The 19,197-nt window shown below is 56.6% G+C and overlaps 2 protein-coding genes, 1 long non-coding RNA gene and 1 other non-coding gene across 4 annotated transcripts in view; 3 read left to right on the top strand and 1 right to left on the bottom strand.

The window, feature by feature from the left end:
• Nucleotides 1–13: 13 nt before the first annotated feature.
• On the bottom strand, nucleotides 14–6,403 carry UBE2Q1 (ubiquitin conjugating enzyme E2 Q1; the record flags this gene model as incomplete). Its single annotated transcript, XM_081825527.1, has 10 exons — nucleotides 5,953–6,403; nucleotides 3,631–3,735; nucleotides 3,206–3,310; nucleotides 2,579–2,629; nucleotides 1,151–1,291; nucleotides 866–950; nucleotides 572–632; nucleotides 373–463; nucleotides 215–273; nucleotides 14–128 (listed from the first exon to the last, which is right to left on the bottom strand). Coding segments are annotated over exons 1-10 (1,140 nt in total), but the record flags the coding sequence as incomplete, so codon positions are not given.
• Nucleotides 6,404–7,486: 1,083 nt separating this feature from the next.
• LOC145722408 (uncharacterized) lies at nucleotides 7,487–10,561 on the top strand. The gene is made up of 2 exons (XR_014146706.1): nucleotides 7,487–8,491; nucleotides 9,291–10,561. It is a non-coding gene; the product is annotated as an uncharacterized LOC145722408 (long non-coding RNA).
• A 1,795-nt stretch (nucleotides 10,562–12,356) lies between these two features.
• On the top strand, nucleotides 12,357–12,462 carry LOC115941439 (U6 spliceosomal RNA). Its single transcript, XR_004076194.1, has one exon. It is a non-coding gene; the product is annotated as a U6 spliceosomal RNA (small nuclear RNA).
• A 3,125-nt stretch (nucleotides 12,463–15,587) lies between these two features.
• The window catches only part of CHRNB2 (cholinergic receptor nicotinic beta 2 subunit), an 11,748-nt gene continuing 8,138 nt past the window's right edge, over nucleotides 15,588–19,197 (top strand). The window contains exons 1-5 of the mRNA XM_081825526.1: nucleotides 15,588–15,662; nucleotides 16,852–16,997; nucleotides 17,160–17,204; nucleotides 17,658–17,767; nucleotides 18,558–19,050. Coding sequence (XP_081681652.1) covers nucleotides 15,599–15,662; nucleotides 16,852–16,997; nucleotides 17,160–17,204; nucleotides 17,658–17,767; nucleotides 18,558–19,050 — 858 coding nt within the window. The 5' untranslated portion in view covers nucleotides 15,588–15,598. The remainder of the gene's footprint in view (nucleotides 15,663–16,851; nucleotides 16,998–17,159; nucleotides 17,205–17,657; nucleotides 17,768–18,557; nucleotides 19,051–19,197) is intronic.

The raw sequence follows: 19,197 nt of genomic DNA, 5'->3' as shown, positions 1-19,197 counted from the left end.
CCCCCCCCCCCCCCCCCCGCATCAACGCTGACGTCAGCCCCCCCTGCCCAGGCCGGGCCGGAGTGAGCAGCAGGCTCACCTGCTTGGTGAGAAGTTCCATGCAGATGGCGCCTCCACCCAGAACGTACCTGCAGAAGGAAGGTCAGGGAGGCGGCTGTGCCGGACAAAAGCTGCACGCCCCTTCCCCACCCTCCGCCCTCGCTCAGCCACTCACCCTCCGGAGAGGACTGGAGACACAACCCTGACGAACGGCGGGTCAAAGGGGAAGTTATCCTGCGAGGGAGACAGAGACGACATCAGAGGGGGCCCACGCCCCCCAGGGCCGCCCTCCACAAGGCAAGGAAGGCGCCTGGCTGCAGAGGGAAGTCTTACTTTGAAGGAAAAGTTAAGTAGGATGAAGTCAGCTCCTTCTTTCTCTTTGAGGATCTGGAGATCGTTGTGCAAAGCGCTGTCCTGGTCGACTCTTTGAAGTAAGAAGTGTGGGCTCAGACCCCTGGTCCCAGCCCAGGGGCCCCGAGACTGCGCCAGCTCCCCCGGGCCGCTCCCCACCCGCTGCCCCGTCCGCACTCACTTGAGGAGTTTGACGTTCCAATCATACAGACTGTCATTCACGAGTTCGACTGCATAGTTTCCTGCGAAGAGGGAAGATGACACGTGTCGTCAGGAAAGTCCGAGGGGCGAGGAGCCCGATGCACCCCCTCTCCCAGGCTGACAGAACAGAGATCAAAGGCTCCAGGTCCACCCCACACGGACACGCACCCAGTCTAAGGCCACTGGCTCGAGGCGCCGGGTTCGTGGCCTGAAAGGTTCACGAACTCTCACATACCCCAGAACTTCTCGAGGGTCCTCCGTGACACACACTCACCGCCTTTGAAACTCTGTGACCGGTATATATCCCTGAGCTCCTTCATCAGCCGGTCAGTGGCCTGCACCGAGCCAGACACTGCGCCCTGCCCGGAAGAGGACACACGTGCTCTGGAGACACACGCCTGGGCAGCCGGGCAGGTGCACTGGACCAGGCCGGGCTCAGACACACCACAGCCCACCCGAAGGCAGCGTCTGCCCCCCAGACGGACGTGCCAGGGCCTACCCCCACCTCCCAGGCAGCACCCACCAGCCCCCGCCCACTTCTCCCGGAGAAGGCACGTACGTTTAAGTAATCTTGCCTCTGGTTCTTCTTAATCTTCTCTAGTATGGCCAAGTTTTCCTTTCCGATGCCGTCATCTTCAGATTTCTTGCCCTCAGCTGGCTCCTCCTCTTTCATTTCATAGTGATCTAGGTCTTCCGTGTCCTGGGTGAGGCGCGGGGCAGGGTGGGAGAGAGGAAAGAACCAGCACGGGTTGCGCAGACGGCCCGCCGCTCTCCCCATCCCGAGCCGCAGGCGAGGGAACAGCCGTGTGTCCGGCAGGCTGGTGAACACAGTGCCCCTCCGTTTCTGGAGCAAGTCCCAGCCCCGCTCCCTCCACGATCCGAAGGTCTCAGGCGGCAGAACCACACAAGGACCCGGGGAAGGCAAGCAGGGACTCAGCCGTCTTGTTTCCTAGAATGACCCTGCTCCAGCCGGCCCTAAAACTCTCCCTGGGCAGCGAGAGTTCCTCAGTAATTCCTGGAAGGACTCTGGCCTGACCCTGTGACTCAAAACTCACGTCTCCCCGGGTCACTAGGGTTCCTGGGAGTTCTGAGGACTCCGGGTCTAGCGGGTACCCGGGTCAGAAGAAGTCTCCCGCCCGCCCCGTTGGTGCAGGGCCTGGATCAGGCACGCGGAGGCACCTGCTCCCGACGTGCGAACGAGGGAGGTGGGAGAGGTCAAGAACAGAACGAGCCCCTCGCTCCCCCTGCTCCAGGTGGGCAAGCGGTTAGCTCACTGTGCATGGGGTGGCGCACCGGCTGCCCACCTCCCACAGAAGCAGCGACCCCAAGGCCATGGAGCGGGCTGCTCACCCCGGCAGAACGTGGTGGCTACCAGCCCCCGCGGTCACCCTGGCTGCCGACACCCCCAGAATGCCCGTCCCGTGCTAGGTGCTGTACCAGGCCCTGCACGCTGCCCTTCTGTCGTCAGCCCCGCTCCCCAGACGGGAAGGCAGAGGTCGGCCAGGTTTACCATCACGCCCACCACCCTCGGCACTGCACGACCTCACTCCCGTCCCAGTGGCCCTGAAGCTCAAGTTCTGGACCGCTGCGTGACATTCCGCAAGCGCGTCTCCGTTTTCAGAGACCACATCTAGGGGATTTCGCGCGTATCACCCGCCACGGGGCGCAGTCCACGCACGGCACCTGGCTGCCCGTTCACAGCAACCCCACGTAGTCGTTATGATCCCGTCTTACGAGTGCGAAAACTGCAGCTTCGGGAGATCAGCTCAAGTTCCCCAGTCAGACACCGGACGCGCATGTGGGTCCGACTGCAAGGCCCCTGATGCTACCCGTGACCGTGTGGCCTAAAGACACCCGTGGGGGGGGGCGCCCCGTCTCCTACGACTCTGGCTGCTCCCCAGTCTAGGCCGCAGCGCCGTAAACAGCGGGTGCTCAATGCTGCTGACTGCAAGACCTGCCCGCAGTGCTGCCCCGGGGGCAGCCCTACCTCAGGCATCTCCTCGTCTTCGTCTTCGGAAGACACGTCCTCCTGCGTGCACTGCGGCGGGAGGGGAAGGCAGAGATCAGAGCCCCAGTGGCCTCCCAGCACGTGGCCTCCAACCTCTGCCCGAGCCCCGGGTCTGGGGACGGGGCGCCTGCCCTCACGCCCCAGCCTCTCCGCCAGCCAGGTCCGAATGGAAGCCACAGCCCAGGGAGCGACTTCACTGGCAGCCTGTCCTCCTCCCGCCACGAGCTAAAGATCAGGAGACGCCCAGTGGCTGTGTGTGTCACCCACGCACACGGCCCGGTGCGATTCTCCCAAGAACCCCTCCCTATCGCCTCTAGACTGACGCCACGCTGGCGGGTCTCAGCGAGGAGCCCGGGCCCCCGATGGCTGCCCACTGCTACCGCTAATAGTAAAAAGGCCCCTACCCCTCACCCCGGGAGACACGCCCGTGGGTGAATGTGATAGGAGGTAGGCCACTAGCGCCCTGTCTGGAGACGGAAAGCCGAGAGCCACGCACGCATACGTGTCTGCAGTGGCCGGAAGGGGAGAGACACTCCTGCGGGTGTGTCTCAATGGACAGGGGTCACTGAGTGCCACAGGGCCCCCGGAGCCCCCCCCGCCGCTCACCTGCTCTGCGGGCAGGGGCTGGTCCAGCATCTCCACGTCTGGGTGCTGAGGGAGGTTGTAGAGTTTACACAGGTCAGAGATGATCCTCTTCAGATGCTGCAACAGCTGGGGTAGGGGACACAGTGCTGGAGTCAAATGCTCCGGCCCCATTCACTCCGGACAGGCATGTGTGGATGAGCTCCTAAAACCCCACGTGGTACCTAGTTCTCTAAATCTTGGGGACCGTGTGGCTATGGGGGGAGTTTACTGGACCAACGCTGGGTTTGGCTCAAGGCTCTCCCTCCGGCTTCAGAAAACACCTCTTCTGAGGAGTCTGCCCCAAGATGTGCCCTTTCCAGGTATGTCTCCCTTTCACAGGGTGTCTCCATGACATGGGCCTCACAGCAAGAAAGGGTGCCCCCCACCCCAGCACCCTGGCCCCTCACCAGAGTATTCCCTTTCTTTATGTCCACCAGCCTCTCCAAGACAGCAGCCAAGTTCGGGTCATCGGACTCCACTGACCAGATGGGGGGCACAGCAGGGTAGGACTCCTGAGGGGAAAGAGCAGGAACAGTGGTCAAGACGGGAGACCCTGGGAAGGGCTACATTTTGCCTACCTCCTCTCCCCCCAACATTTCTAGTCCCTTTGCCCCCTCTGCCCCCAACAAAAGCCCAGCTCGGCAGGTTATCTAACCGAACAGCCTCCCAACGAACCCCAGGCCAGGAGAAGAAGTCCCCGAGAGGGCCCTTTCCAAAAAGCCTGAAGGCTTCTTTCTCTTCTCAAGAGCAAGCATCAAAGTGCAGCCACACTGTGCACGGGGTTGGGGGGGTGGGGTCTCCTCTCCACCATGCTGCTGGTACTGGTTCTCCCACTCCCAGCACAGAGCCCGCCAGCCCTGCTGCTCCTCCAATCCCACGGTCCGTTCAGGAAGGGGTCCCCTCATCACAATCACACTGATGTGAAAAAAAGCAAAGGTTGCAGATCACTTTCACTTTAGCTGGGGAAGGAGAGGCAAAAACTAGATTCTGTCTCCAGAACCTAAAAGAAGGAAGCAGGAAGACTCTCCCCACCAGGTCACTCCCAGCAGACGCCCTGGAAGGCCAGTTCTCCCCATCGCTCCCTTGGGAGCCTGCCACCCTCTCTGCCCAGCGTAGGCTGCAGGGCTCCACATGGCAGGCTGGGAGGAAGAAGCCTACGCTGCTAGCATTCCCAGCATTCCTGAGCCACGGTGCCAAATGCAGCCTGACCAGACTCCCCCTCTGCCCAAACCTAGGGGCCCAGTTCAGGCCAAGTCTCCTTTGCAGGGGCCACAGGGAGTGTGACTGAGAACCTCCTAAACTAACTTCCTTCCGGGCACAAAGACAGTGGATGGACTCTGGCCGCTAGAAGGGCAGCTAGAAGGGGGCAAACCTACCCTCCAGGAGCTGGAAGTTCAATACAGGAAGAGAATCAGCTCCCGGGGTTTCCACCCACATCAGGGAAACCTCCCCACTTCTACTGGGGGTCTTAGCTCTGTCACAGTGCTAGCCCCTCAGTGCTGGAAAAAACGATCGCAAAAAAGATGCTCAAGTCTTCACCTCACTAAACCACACCCAGTCCTTCAATCTCAACTTCTTAGTGCGAAAAAAGTGGAGGAAGGAGGAAATGGGACATGCGTTTTGGAGGGGCACCATCCAACCCAGGCTGAGGCTTGCCATACGCCTTGACCTGGTTTGATGGAGGAAAAGGGATAGAAAACAAGGACCACGTAAACTGCAATCAGGCCCCCAAGTACCCCACAGCTGGCAAGTCAGTCTCTCCCCAGACTACTGGCATTTGCAGTCAGCCTGCCTGTCCCCTGGCTCCCTAACGCCCCTGGCAGGGAGAACGCTATCACAGCAGGTAGGATCAGCCAGAATCAGTGCTCTGCCATGCAGTCTTAAGCCTCCTCAGGTTATACGGCGCTGACCCTCTTGCAGAGGTGTCTGAAGATGCACAGACAGGGGACACGTAGGGTGTCTCCTAGTTCAGCATGCCTAGCACGGGATGATGTTCACTGGGGAGAAAGGGGCCGTTACTCCTCAGAACCAAGGGGATGGCCCTCCCACATCACCAGGAAAGGCAACCACCCAGGGCAACTGGAGATACCCCAGGGCACAGGAGGGGAGTGGCAGATCTGCTACCAGCTGGGGCAAAAGGAGGAGAATTAGAGGTTACACCGGAATGCAAGGGGAACCAGAGGAGGAGAACAAAAAGAAGAGTCCACCACCTGCGAACCCCCACTTGGTAATATTCAGGGAGCAAAGGGGGGCTTCGGGAGAGGTGCCGGCGCAGAGATCCCACAGGTGGCACCGTCCTAAGTCGAAGGTAGGAGCGACCAGGGGGCATCACTGAATGGTGCAGGGCTCCAGGCCAGGGAGGTCCTTGCTACTGTGCTCAGGGCAGAGGCCCGGAGCCCTGCGATGACAGCAGGGGAAGAAAGGGGCCTTCGCAGGCGGGAAGGCAAAGTCGCGGGGGACCAGATCACGACCCTCGGGATGCGGGTTAGCGGCAGGGGCCGGTCGAGGCGCCATATGTCGGGGCGCCCCTTGCCACCAAGGGTCCGTGGCACACTGCGGGCGCACGGCACAAGCTCCAGCGGCAGAAGCAAGTGGAACCCGCCGGGAAGGAGCCGAGCCCCGAGCCGGGGGGACTGGGCCTCCCAGGTCCTCGGAGAGCAAGCAGCCGTGCGGGGTGGCCCCGAGTCCCTGACAAGGGGCCCCGGAGGGGCGCGCCGAGGGGTCCTCACCGTGATGTTGCAGTGGATGCGGACGGGATCCCCGGGCAGCGGCCCCCGCGGGGGCAGATGCGGTCCGGGCGCGGCCCCCGCCCCGGCCCCTCCAGCCCCGGCCAGCAGGAACTCGCAGCTCAGCTCGTCCAGACAGGCGCTGGCAATGCGGAAGCGCTCGTGGCCGCGGTGGAAGATGGACTCGAGCAGCTTCAGCTCCCGCCTCAGGCAGGGCCCCGGGCCCGGGCCCCCCCCCGGGCCGCCCCCGGCCCCCGGCGCCGCCCCCTGGCCCCCCAGCTGCTGCCCCGGCCCCGGCTGCTGCTGCCCCTGCGGCTGCGGCTGCTGCATCCTCCGCTCCGCTCCGCTCCGGGGCCGGCGGGCCGGGAGCCTCCGGCCTCCGCTCGGGCTCCGCCGCCGCCGCCGCCGCCGCCGCCGCCGCGGTCCGCACTTCCTGATCCCCCCTTCGCCAAGATGGCGCCGCCGCCGCCTCCGGGACGGGGCCCCCCCGCTCGCCGGCCCCCAGCCGCCGGAAGCCGCGCGCCCCTCCCCCTCCGCTTCGGCGGCCCGCCCCGCCCCTCACGTGACCGCGCGGCGCCGGCCCTCCTCACGTGACCTCTCCCTCTCGCCCGCCCCCTGGTGCTCGCCTGCCGCCCTCCACACGTGACCCAGGGGCTTTGGGCCCGGCGCTCTCGGCGCCTCCGCGCGTGCTTACGCACGTTGTGCGCGCGCGCGCGTCAGCCCCGCCGGCGCTCCCCTGTCACGTGTCCGGGCGCCGCGTGCTCCCAGGGGCCCCCCGCGCGGGACCCGCTTCCTCACCGCGGCGTGTCTGCCCCGGCCCGAGCCGCGGCGGGCCTGCGGCGTGCGGAGAGGGGGCCCCGAGCCTCCGCGCCCGTGGGGCCTTCACGGCTACCGGCTGGCGAGAGCCCGCGAGCGGCGACTGGGGCTCGCAGGCTTGTCCCCGCCCCGCTGCCAGCCGGGCGTGTGACCCTGGGCGATCCCCGCCCCTCTGAGCCTCGGTCTCTCCGTCTGTGCGGTGGCTCTGGGCCGGGCAGTGCGCACGGTGCCTGCTCCAGACGGCTGCCGGGCGCCGAAGGGAGACAGCCGTGCAGTGTCCGGTCGCTGACCCCCGCCTCGTCAGCCCCCGCGGGCGGGACGGGGCTGGGGCTGCGTGGGCTCCGCTCGTGGGCGCGGGCGCCGGCCAGCCCCGGTGTGACCCGCCAGCCTGAGCGCCCGCGGCCCGACCTGGGCGGCGGCTGCTGCCTGTTGCGGTGACGCTGGCCCTCGCTAGGTGGCACTGCCGCCGGGGGCCGAGCGCCGGGCCGTCCGGAGGCTTGGAGGCCCGCGGCCGGCCTCCTCCTGCCCAGGGCCCCGGCGCAGCCTGCGGTGGGGCCCGGGGAGTTCTGCGGCCGGGTTGCCGGTTCCCCCCGCCTGGGCTAAAACGATTGGGCTTTGTGGGGAGCGGGCTGCAGACCCGGTGCGCGGGGCTGGGCTACTCGTTGTCTGGTCAGGGCGGCTGATAAAGGCCTCCTTCGGCCGAGCTGGGTCTGGGCGTTTAGAGGCGGCTGGGGCCGTTTGTCTCCTTGGGGGAGCCCGAACGGTTGGCTCCAGGTCCCCTTCGTGTCTGTGGGTGCAAGACGGTAGCACAGAAGAGGCTGTGGTAACTGCGCACTTGCAGAGTCAGGCTGTCTTGCAAGTATGTCTAGTCCCCCAACAGCTTTGCAAGGTGGGCGTTTTTTATGCCTGTTTTACGGGTGGGGGGTAAGCAGTGGCTACGCGAGGACACGGCTGGCAAGCAGCGCGCTGGGCGTCTCTCCAGTCCCTGCCGCTCTGCCCCACTCTGCCTCCCCCGGACGCTTTCTCAGGCCGGTTTCACACAGCTTGACTCCAGTCAAAAAAACCCCACAGATGCAGCCATTTGGAAAAGCCTGAATTCCGTATTTTAATTAATTATTTATTTATGGTTTTTAAAAAAATTTACTTTTTTTTCAGAGTGAGCAAGGGGAGAGGGGCAGAGGGAGAGGAGAGAAAATCCGAATAAGCAAGCTCCATGCTCGGCTCGGTGCGGAGCTGGACGCGGGGCTCCATCGCACGACTGAGATCGTGACCTGACCCAAAACCAAGAGTCAGATGCTTAACCGACTGGGGACCCAGGCGCCCCTGAATTCCATATTTTGTAAAGGGTTTTAACAGAAGAAAACAAACTGGCGAGACACTCCCACGGTGTTTCACGGGCCCCAGAAAGTCAAAAGCCGTGGGCACTGAGGGGAGGGGGGTGTCTTCCTCTCTGCTGATCTGTTTGGTGCCTCAGCTCTCGGGCTGGGAGAGCCCTCTGGTAGAAGCCTAGTGTGGAGTCCTATCTGCTGAAATGTGGAGGGCAGGGGCATTAGACATGAAGGGAAGTGATGGTTCCAGTCACTTGACGCATCCTCGCGCGCTAGGGAAGCAGGAGTGAGTAAAACAAAACTCCCCGCTCTTGTGCAGCCTGCGTTCCATTGGGGGAAGCTGACACGGCAAAGCCAGCTGACTCACGAGACCCAGGATGCCACCTGCCGCACGTGAGGTAGTGCTGAGTGCGTCCGACCCTGTCCTCACCTTTCCCTGCGTTCAGCCCGGTGGGAGGTCAGACATACGCAGGCCCTTCACTGCAGCTATGGGACGTGCCTCAGAGGACAAGACTGGAGCTCTGTGAAGGCATCCCGCAAGAGGCGGCACGCTGAATCCTGAAGGATGAGTGGCATTCCTCGGGGGGAAAGGGCTGGGCGCTGTCCCTGGCGGAAAGGATGGCGTGTGGGAAGGTTCTGAGGTAGGACCGGAGCAAGCCGGAGGAAGGGCCGGAAGGCTGTGTCTGGAGAGGGACACAGGTGAGGCAGGCAGAGGTCAAGTCTTGGTAGATATTCAAAACCATGTTTAGGAACTTGGGCTTGACTTTAAGATCAAGGAGGACCTTATCCAGGCAAGTTACTCAGCCTTTCTGTGCTTTGGGTTCTGTTCCTGTAACAGGGAGATTGTCCTCGCACCTACCTCATACGGTTGTTGGGAGAGTGGGCAACATAACATGAGGAAGGTGCTTAGAGTGGCGCACCTGGTAAAGAATTTTCAAGGTTTTTGGAAAGTGGAGGATCAGCATACCTTGAGTCTCAGGAGAGGAGAGAGGGTAGGAAATGAGGCCAGTGGCGAAAGCGGGGGTTGAGTTGCGGAGACCACGGTAGGTTGTGCGGGTTTTATTCAGAGTGCAGAGGGAAACCAAGGCAGGTTTTAAGCTAGGAATGGCATGATCTGATTTAAAATGTTAAAAGGTCATTCTGGCTGCTCTATTAAAAATGAACTGTAGAGTTTGTTTGTTTTTTTTTCTCCGAAAGGGCATGTGTTATCAGAGTGAGCAGATGCACCTGTTTGGGACACAGTGAGCGGCTTTCTCCTTTGACACGCTCCCAGAAGCACAGTATTCTGTCACAGACTCAACACATATGTGCCAGGCACTGGCTCTTTGTGGGGAACCGTAGGGGCACTGGGGAGGCAGCGACTCCTGGCACAGAGAGGAGGCTCCTTCCACGACAGCTGCTACTCACTTGATCCTGCCCTCAGGAGCACACAGTAGTGGATAAACCGGAGGCGGATGTAATCAACTGTAATACAGAGTGATGAACACAGAGGGATCAAGAGCGATAAGGGCCTTGAAGGGTGATATTAGTCAGGAATAACTCCCAAGAAGGAATGTAAAGAAGTTACTTAGATGGAAATGGGGGGACATTCTGAAAGAACTGGGCCTGAAAGTAGAAGGAGATCGGGAAGAAAGGTAAGGGAGAAGAGGGGACAAGGAGAGGGCTCAGCATAGGCAAGAGGGGTAGAGGTGTTCGCCTTTGGAGCTTTAGCCTGAGGCCCCAGGGCAACTCCGATAGTATCAAGCCAGAGGAGGTCAATTTACCAATACATCAGTAATTTAAAAATTTAAAAATCTTTGATCCATCAATGTCACTTGGAAATTATTAAAGAAATGTGCAGAAATTTTCCTGCAGTGGAATACACTGCAGCTATTAAAAATAGTTACCAAAGAACACTCACTGACATAGAGAGGTATTTGAGAAACAGTAAGTGGAAGTTACAAGTCTAGATTTACAGAGTGCTCCTTTATTTTTGAATTTTTAAAAAATTTTTTAAATTTTAATTTTTAAAATTTAAAAAAATTTTTTTTAAAAATTAGAGCAGGTGAGAGAGCACAAGCAGGGGGAGCTGCAGAGGGAGAGGGAGAAGCAGACTCCCCGCTGAGCAGGGAGCCCGACGTGGGGCTCGATCCCAGGACCCCGGGATCATGACCTGAGCCCAAGGCAGACGCTTAACCGACTGAGCCACCCAGGTGCCCCAGGGTGCTCCTTTAAACAAAATAAGTAAAAATGTATGTGATTTAGTTATGAACCCAACGAATGCATATTTTTGTACACTAAAAACATGAGGGGTGCCTGGGTGACTCAGTTGGTTAAGCGACTACCTTCAGCTTGGGTCATGATCCTGGAGTCCCGGGATCAAGTCCCGCATCGGGCTCCCTGCTCGGTGGGGAGTTTGCTTCTCCCTCTGCCCCTCCCCTCTCTCATGCTCTCTTTCATTCTCTCTCTCAAATAAATAAAATCTTTAAGATTATTTATTTATCTATTTATTTATTTGACAGAGAGAGACAGAGAGAAAGGGAACACAAGCAGGGGGAGTGGGAGAGGGAGAAGCAGGCTCCCTGTTGAGCAAGGAGCCTGATGTGGGGCTCGATCCCAGGACCCTGGGATCATGACCTGAGCCGAAGGCAGACGCTCAACAACTGAGCCACCCAGGCGCCCCAATAAATAAAATCTTTAAAAAAAATGAACAAGTACGTTCATGGCAGTATATTATTTTTAATAATTGAAAACAGGAAACACCACAAATCCCACAGGGGTGGCGTGGATGAACGAGGGCGTGTCCGAACAGGGAGTGTGCTCAGCAGTGCCCACGAATCTCACTAACATAATGTCTAAAAAACCACACAAAGATTATGATTCTCTTTATATAAATTTAGCAAGCAAAGTCAATGTGTGCTGTTAGAAGTCAGAATAGTGGTTACGTTTTTCAGTCATTTTTTTTAAGTTGTGGGAAAATACATGTAATGTAGGATTTACTATTGTAAGCTTTTTAAAGTGTCCGATCCAGTGGCATTCAGTACATTCAATGTTGTGTATCCATGACTTCTGTCGAGTGCTTGAACTTTAAGCAGCATCCCCCCCTCCGCCCTCCATGATGTTCCTTTTGAAGAGGAGGGAATGATGACTGGGAGGGAACATAATGGGGGCTTCTGGGTGGTGGTAATGTTCTATTTTTTTTATCGGGGTGGAACTATATGGATGTGTTCATGTTGTCAAAATTTAGCTGTACACTTGTAATTTATATATGTTTTGTATGTGTGTCATATCTAAGTACACATTAATTTGGAGATATGTAATATCTACCTATTTGTATAGATAGCTATTATATAGATTTTTTTGTTTAAGAAATAAAATTATTTTATTTAATAAAATATTTTTATTAATGTATAAATATATTAGATATTTATATGTAAAGTGTTAACAGTCTTTTTTTCTAGGAGGTAGGATCATGAATCTTTTCTACTTTGTTTTGCTAATTTGTGTTTTCCAATTGGTTTTCATGAATATGTATTACTCTGGTAATAGTTTTTAACAGTGAAGTAGTTTTAAATTTAAAATAACTTGGGAGGTGCTTGGGTGGCTCAGTCATTAAGCGTCTGCCTTCGGCTCTGGTCGTGATCTCAGGGTCCTGGGATCAAGACCCACATCAGGCTCCTTGCTCAACGGGGAGCCTGCTTCTCCCTCTCCCACTCCCCCTGCTTGTGTTCCCTTTCTCTCTGTCTCTCTGTCAAATAAATAAAATCTTAAAAATAAATAAATAAAATAACTTGGGATGCCTGGGTGGCTCAGTCGGTTAGACGTCTGCCTTCGGCTCAGGTCATGATCTCAGGGTCCTGGGATCGAGCCCCGCATCGGGCTCCCTGCTCAGCATGGAGCCTGCTTCTCCCTCTGCCTGCTCTCCCTGCTTGTGCTCGCTCTCTCTCTCTCTCTGTCAAATAAATAAAATCTTGAAAAAAATAAAGGAAAATAGCATTAATTGCAGTGCCTCACAAGAGAAAATGTTCCTTACCATCAGAGTCAATGGGAGTGTCCCCACAGAACTTTGCCTGGTTACCATTTTGCCCCAAGGCTGACCCTTCTAGATGTGTCCATCACCCTGAATGGTTCTGGCTGGGACAGACATTCTCTCTCCCTGACCGCCTTCTGGTGGGTGTGGGAGGAGGGTGTGAGGGAGACATGTGGGAGGGAGGTCCAGCTCTCCTTGGCCACTGGGTGGTTGTACTCAGAGGACTCTGTCGAGCTGGAATTAAACTTGAAGTAGAGCTCACTTCTCAGCACATAGGCTGAAATTGGAATGATACACAGAAGATTAGCATGGCCCCTGTGCAAGGCTGACATGCAAATTCATGAAGCATTTCATATTTTATTTAAAAATAAAAAATAGGGGCGACTGGGTGGCTCAGTTGGTTAAGCGTCTGCCTTCGGCTCAGGTCATGACCCTAGGGGTCCTGGGATCGAGTCCCGCGTCGGGCTCCCTGCTCAGCAGAGAGTCTGCTTCCCCCTCTGCTCGGGCTCGTTCTCTCTTCTCTCTCTCAAATAAATAAGATATTTTAAAAAATTAAAAATAAAAATAAAAAATAATAAACTTGAAGCAAAAGCTGGGGAATCTGAGAAGACGGAGGCCAAGGTGAGCAGGCTACATGGACTGGCCCAAAAGGAGCGTCAGGAGCAGCCAAGGGCTTCAAGCAAGCCCATGACCCTCCAGTCCATCATTCCAAAAACAAGCAACCATTCCAGAGAACACTCAGCCTTCCTCAGCCACCTTGCATCCACCAAAAGAGAAAAATCCTAAGTACTAAGTACATCTGCATGTACAGCTCCCTGGCATTCTTGTTCAGGACTTTTTTTTTTTTTTTTTTAAGATTTTATTTATTTATTTGACAGAGAGGGACACAGCGAGAGAGGGAACACAAGCCGGGGGAGTGGGAGAGGGAGAAGCAGGCTTCCTGCTGGGCAGGGAGCCCGATGTGGGGCTCGATCCCAGGACCCTGGGATCATGACCTGAGCCGAAGGCAGACGCTTAACAACTGAGCCACCCAGGCGCCCCTCTTGTTCAGGACTTTGAAATGCCTTTAAGTCACCCTGTTTTGCTGGCTTCCTCCTCTTTGAAATCTCAGTTTCATGTCCATTTCCTGCAGATGCTCAGGAACTATTACCTTCGCCTCCTCGTACCACCTTGTTCATATCTCTACCCGAGCGGTCACCACACTATGTAGTAAGTCTTTGCCGCCAAACTGTGACCTCCTTAATAGCTAGGTGCTTTGATCACTGTATCCTCAACACCTATACAATCATTGAAAACAGTAGATCCCCAACAAATGTTGATCTGAAATGTTGAAGGTGGGTCTTTTTCCCACCTCGGACCCTCTCACCAAATGGAGTGATTGCACAGTTTTCTTCTCTTTTCCTTAAGGCTTTTAGTCTCCACTCCTTTCCTCGCTTCCAAGATTTCTTTCGTTCTTAGGAGATCATTACATGTATGCATCTGTCCTGCAGCTTGTGCAGGTCTGTGCCCACTGCCACGCATCACAGGGCCTGTGGCCACTCACTTCTCCTTTTCCGGTACTTGTCTTGTTTTTGCCCTTCAATTTCAGGAACTGAGGACATGTTAAATAAGTTGCTTTTAGCTGAGCTTTTATTTATTTTTTTAAATATCAGTTTCTTGGATTTATTTATTTTTGATTATTTAATTTTTTTTACAATAAACATACAGCATATTTGTAATGAAAAGAAATAAACACATAATCAAAAATTTATAAAAGACACCCACTATAAAGCCAGTGTGTAAGCCATCACTGAGAGTAACAGGCAATAACTGATTAAAGCATGAAGTATTCACTGATAAGAGAAAACTTTAGAAAGGACATAGGGCCATTATGGACCAAACAGCTAATATCTGGTACAGAGAAAGTAGTCATTGATTGTCTCAAGGCAATGGGCTGGTGGAGGGAGCTTTTTCATGGAAACCATGCCCTCAGTATCATTTTACTTTAAAGTAAAATAAATATCCTGATTTTCTTAAATCCAGCTTTGACCACAGTCTAATTCATGTCCAAATGAGTGTGATGATACTGGGTATAGAGGAAGGTTTAGCTGAGCTTTTAAGAAGGAATTTTCCCCTACACACTAGAAGATGTCCGTCCTATACTAGCCTCTTTTCTTATTTGTTGAGTCCTCGTGACAAGCCTGGCACTGTGCAGGTTCATGATCTGTCGGCAGAGGCAACCACTGCCTTAGGGTGGTTTTCATCGACTGGACATCCTTTGCGAACATACAGCAGGGCATTTGTCTTAGTCCTTGGTCAGATAGAGCTTCCTTGAGGAAGTGACATTTCTGTCAAACGTTCAAAGTTGACTAGAAGGTGGTTGAGGGGAAACAGGTGATAAAAGAGCCAAGGGAACAACGACAGGTTAAAAGGCCCTGGAGTGTGGAGGATGGGGCAGGGGCCGGGGTGGATAATGTCCATGATTTGAAGACCTCACCAGTAGCTGGAGTGTGGAGCTGGGTGGAGTGGTCCAGATGAGGCTGAAGAAGTAGGCAGAGAGGGACTCAGACAGAGCCTGGATGTATGATAAGGCTGCTTTAGTCAATAATCTTAGTTGTAAGTGACAAAAATCCACCTAAGAGAAAAGGGAAGACTTAATTGGCTTTCATGGTCAAAGACGTCATTGAGTTGTGAATCCTCTGGCTCTGTTTGCTCTCCTTTGCATTAGCTTCATTCTTGGGCTGGCCTCTGAGAAATGGTCCTCTGATCCCCTTTGTTACACAGAAGCCAAAGACTGGGGTGGAAAGGAATGGGAGTGAGAAAGCCTCTTTTCAGGCCCCCTGGGGGAGGGCAGGAAGGTCGGCCTTTGAGGGAGTTCATGGAGGTAGAGAAGGGGACGGTTGAGGGATGCTGTTTCCAGACTCCAAAGCTGTTTGCTTTTGAAAAATAGCAAACCCACAGCCCCCTATCTCTGGAAAGGCCTAAAATGCATTCTCTCAGCTGCATCCTGAGCCTTCCAAGGAAACAGGATCATTTGGATTGGTAAGAGCAAACAAGGAGGGCGGGAACCCCAGAAACTCCTCCCGACTCCCGCCCCTCATTCTGGCCCCTGTGCTAAGCGGGTCCTGACCTATTGGTCTTGCTCGCGCTGCTTCTTCCCGCCCTTCTCAGAGTCCTTCAGGTCCCGCCCCAACTTCGGGGCTCCAGAACTCCCCGGTCCGGCGAGCTAGCTGAGCCGCAGAACGTCCCACCCTGGGACCCCCTTTTTTTCTGGGCTCCGGCGCTTCCGCCTCCGGGGCGGAGACTCCTCCCCCTCACTGTCCCAGTTGTGTTCCCTGGAAGAGCAGCTGGGAAAGCGTCCGCCTGCTCCGGCCGGGGCGAGCGAGAAGCCGGCTCCCTCCCGCAGCCCCGCCGCCCCGCCGCCCCGCCGCCCCGCCGCCCCGCGGCCGCCGCGCGCAGGGCCCCTCCGGCGGCGCGGGCGCTCCTTCAGCACCGCGGACAGCGCCCCGCCCGCGGCATGGCCCTGCGCTCCAGCCCCGCGGCGCTGCTGCTGGGCTTCGGCCTCCTCGGGCTGCGCGCCGGTAAGGCCGGGCTCCAAGCTGCAAGGGGGACCCCCAGAGATGGAGGAGCCTGCGGGGGGACGCCTGGGCGGCCGAGCTGGGAGGAGGACATCCCCCAAGGAGTAGGCGATGCAAGGAAGCGAGGGAGATCCGGGCAATGGTGGTGGGGAGAGCGTGGGCACGGGAGGGAGTCTCCCCAGGCCTTCTGGGGTGGCAGGAGGTCACACTCTGCGGCTGAGATGCCATTTGACTTCCCGTGAAACATTATCTCCAGAACTCTACCTGGAAGGGCACCCTCCCTTAGCTCTCCATCATTTTCTGTGCCCCACATTGGGCTCCTGATTCCAGCCACTCCACAGGGGCAAGACAGGAAGGGGAGAGAAGTGACTTCTCAACTCTCTTGTATGGTGGGATGGAAGACTTGGAAGGGAAGGCGCTCTGCCAGGCTGAGGGGTGGGGGTACATTGTGCAGGGCTGCAGGAGAGTCTGTGGAGGGGCGGGTACAAAGGGATTGTGCAGCTAAATGAGCTTCCCACACCTGCATGCCATCTCATGGGAGGTGGGCTCCCGTATGTGTGGAACTGGGGACTGAATACACGTCTGACACACAGCGCAGGCAGCCCAGCTATCCTCGCCAACCCAGTGCCTTTGAAGGTGGGGGTGGGGTGGGGTCAGGGCCCAAGTCACGTGTGGAGGCGCATAATGTTACTTGTGTACACAGATGGTCCCTGACTGAGGAGAAAGGTGGTGTGGTGGGAAATAAAGAGCTGTTCCCTTTCACCACCATCCAAAACCCTCCTGAACTGCAGGGATCTTTTGGGAGAAGCTGTGAAAACAAGAAATCTCAAGTCTTTTGAAACCATAGTCTGAGACGTTGCAGGAAGAGCGGGTCTCCACTAATCCTTGCAGAATGGGTTTTTAGTCTGGAGACATCTGTGTGAGGCTGTCTGGTTTCCCTGGTCGGTGATCTCAGAGAAGGGTTTCTCTACGAGGGGCCCCCGTGGGATAACCGAAGCATTTTGCTGTATCCTTAGGGATGGAGAGGTGGGAGCTCCTGCTTTGGCCTGGTCGCCCCACTGCCTAGGGAGAGTGGGATGCTAGGTGGGCCCTCCTTGCCTACTTCCTTCCTTCCTGCCTCCCGCCCAGGGGTCTCAGGTACTGACACGGCCTCCTTGCCTACTTCCTTCCTTCCTTCCTGCCTCCCGCCCAGGGGTCTCAGGTACTGACTCGGAGGAGCGGCTGGTAGAGCATCTCCTGGATCCTTCCCGGTACAACAAGCTCATTCGTCCAGCCCCCAATGGCTCGGAGCTGGTCACAGTACAGCTCATGGTGTCCCTGGCCCAGCTCATTAGTGTGGTGAGTGGGGGCCCAGACTCTCTGCCCAGCCGCTCAAGCCAAACAGCCGGAACGACTCCCCTGGGTCTCCCCAGGCTTGGGAGGCATGGGAAGGACCGTGGGTGGCTGTAGCGAGCCTGCAGGCTGAGGGGCCTCCTCAGCAGCCTCTCTTCTTCCCTGCAGCACGAGCGGGAGCAGATCATGACCACCAACGTCTGGCTGACCCAGGTTAGTGCTCTTCCTGCCCAGTGCACATCCCTGGTCTGCTTTTCCCTCCTTGTTTTTGTTTTGTTTTTTTGCATGTGCTTTCCTCCTCTTTTAATCTCCTCAAAAAAGGCAGAAAGGTATAGACTTTGGAGTGCTAAATAACTGGATCTGAAACTTGGTGCTTCCACTCACCAGCTCTGTGACTTTGAACATGTTAAACTCTACAAAATTCATTTTCTTATTTGTAAAATGTAGATTCTAATAGCTTAGATGTGCAAATTAAATGAGAAACTATCTTATGAGCCACATTTGCTGGGCAGGGAAGTCACTGTGGGGAGGGGATGCCTTTTCAAAGCCTCCTCAAGCCAGATTGCCTCCCCCCTCCTCCCCCACCTCCCATCCTGTCCTTGACCTTGAGCCTCAGCAAGGGCATGGGCTGGTAAGGTTCCCTCTCTCCCTCTCTCCCTTTCCCAGGAATGGGAGGACTATCGGCTCACCTGGAAGCCTGAGGAGTTTGACAACATGAAGAAAGTTCGGCTCCCTTCCAAACACATCTGGCTCCCAGATGTGGTTCTGTACAACAAGTAGGTGGCCTTGGAGCAACGGGAAGGTTGGAGGAGACCACAGGGGTGCTCTGAGAGGGAAGGGCTCTTAGGGAAAGTAAATTAGCTCGCACAGCGGGACAGAAGGGACTTCTTGTTGGCACAGACACCATCACTATGCAGCAGACAGACCCAGACTAGTGAGGTGGAATGTGGAAAACCCAGACGACTCCAAGGTGATTTGGGCCATGGCCAGTCCCCTCTCCGCCAAATCTGAGTCCCATTGTTGGGAGCCTCAGTGGGATAGAGACAAGGATTGACAGCCCCAGCGCCTATATGGATTCAAGAATAGCCTTTGATGGAGGATTGTTCAGGATCAAAGAACCTGGAGGCCCCAGTGTCTCCTCTGGGTTCCGTCCCCTTTCCTGCAATAATCCCACTTACCTCCAAGATCCTAAATCACTAGTGGGTGCATCTCCTGCTCCCACCTGCCCCTGTCCCCCTCATTGCTTGGGGCTCCTTACTCTGACCTCCCTGGCTCCCCCAACCTCTCCAGCGTCTCCTCTGCATGGGGAGCAACCAGCTTGCACAATGCACGACAAGTAGCAGACAGCCCCCGTCATCCACCCTCTTCTGCCTCCAAAAGGCCTCACAGGCCTCCTGACCACCAACTCACCCAGGTCCCCTTCTTGCTCAATTCCTGCCCCACCTCTGCCGACTCCTGGGTGGTTACCCTCAGACCTGGCTCTCCCCTCCTCCCGCTCAGGGCCGGGTTGATGGGTGGGGTGCAGGAACGCGTGAGCCGGGGCTGACCGCGCTCCTCCCTCGGCAGTGCTGACGGCATGTACGAGGTGTCCTTCTATTCCAACGCCGTGGTCTCCTACGACGGCAGCATCTTCTGGCTGCCGCCCGCCATCTACAAGAGCGCGTGCAAGATCGAAGTGAAGCACTTCCCGTTCGACCAGCAGAACTGCACCATGAAGTTCCGCTCGTGGACCTACGACCGCACGGAGATCGACCTGGTGCTCAAGAGTGACGTGGCCAGCCTGGACGACTTCACCCCCAGCGGCGAGTGGGATATCGTGGCGCTGCCCGGCCGGCGCAACGAGAACCCGGACGACTCCACGTACGTGGACATCACGTACGACTTCATCATCCGCCGCAAGCCGCTCTTCTACACCATCAACCTCATCATCCCCTGCGTGCTCATCACCTCGCTGGCCATCCTCGTCTTCTACCTGCCGTCCGACTGCGGCGAGAAGATGACGCTGTGCATCTCCGTGCTCCTGGCGCTCACCGTCTTCCTGCTGCTCATCTCCAAGATCGTGCCGCCCACCTCCCTGGACGTGCCGCTCGTCGGCAAGTACCTCATGTTCACCATGGTGCTCGTCACCTTCTCCATCGTCACCAGCGTGTGCGTGCTCAACGTGCACCACCGCTCGCCCAGCACGCACACCATGGCGCCCTGGGTC

The sequence above is a fragment of the Leptonychotes weddellii genome, chromosome 6, assembly GCF_054177405.1.
Source record: "Leptonychotes weddellii isolate Sample4059 chromosome 6, ASM5417740v2, whole genome shotgun sequence".
Taxonomy (NCBI): domain Eukaryota; kingdom Metazoa; phylum Chordata; class Mammalia; order Carnivora; family Phocidae; genus Leptonychotes; species Leptonychotes weddellii.
The sequence above is the reverse complement of the archived record's forward strand: the minus strand, read 5'-3'. Positions and strand labels throughout refer to the sequence as shown.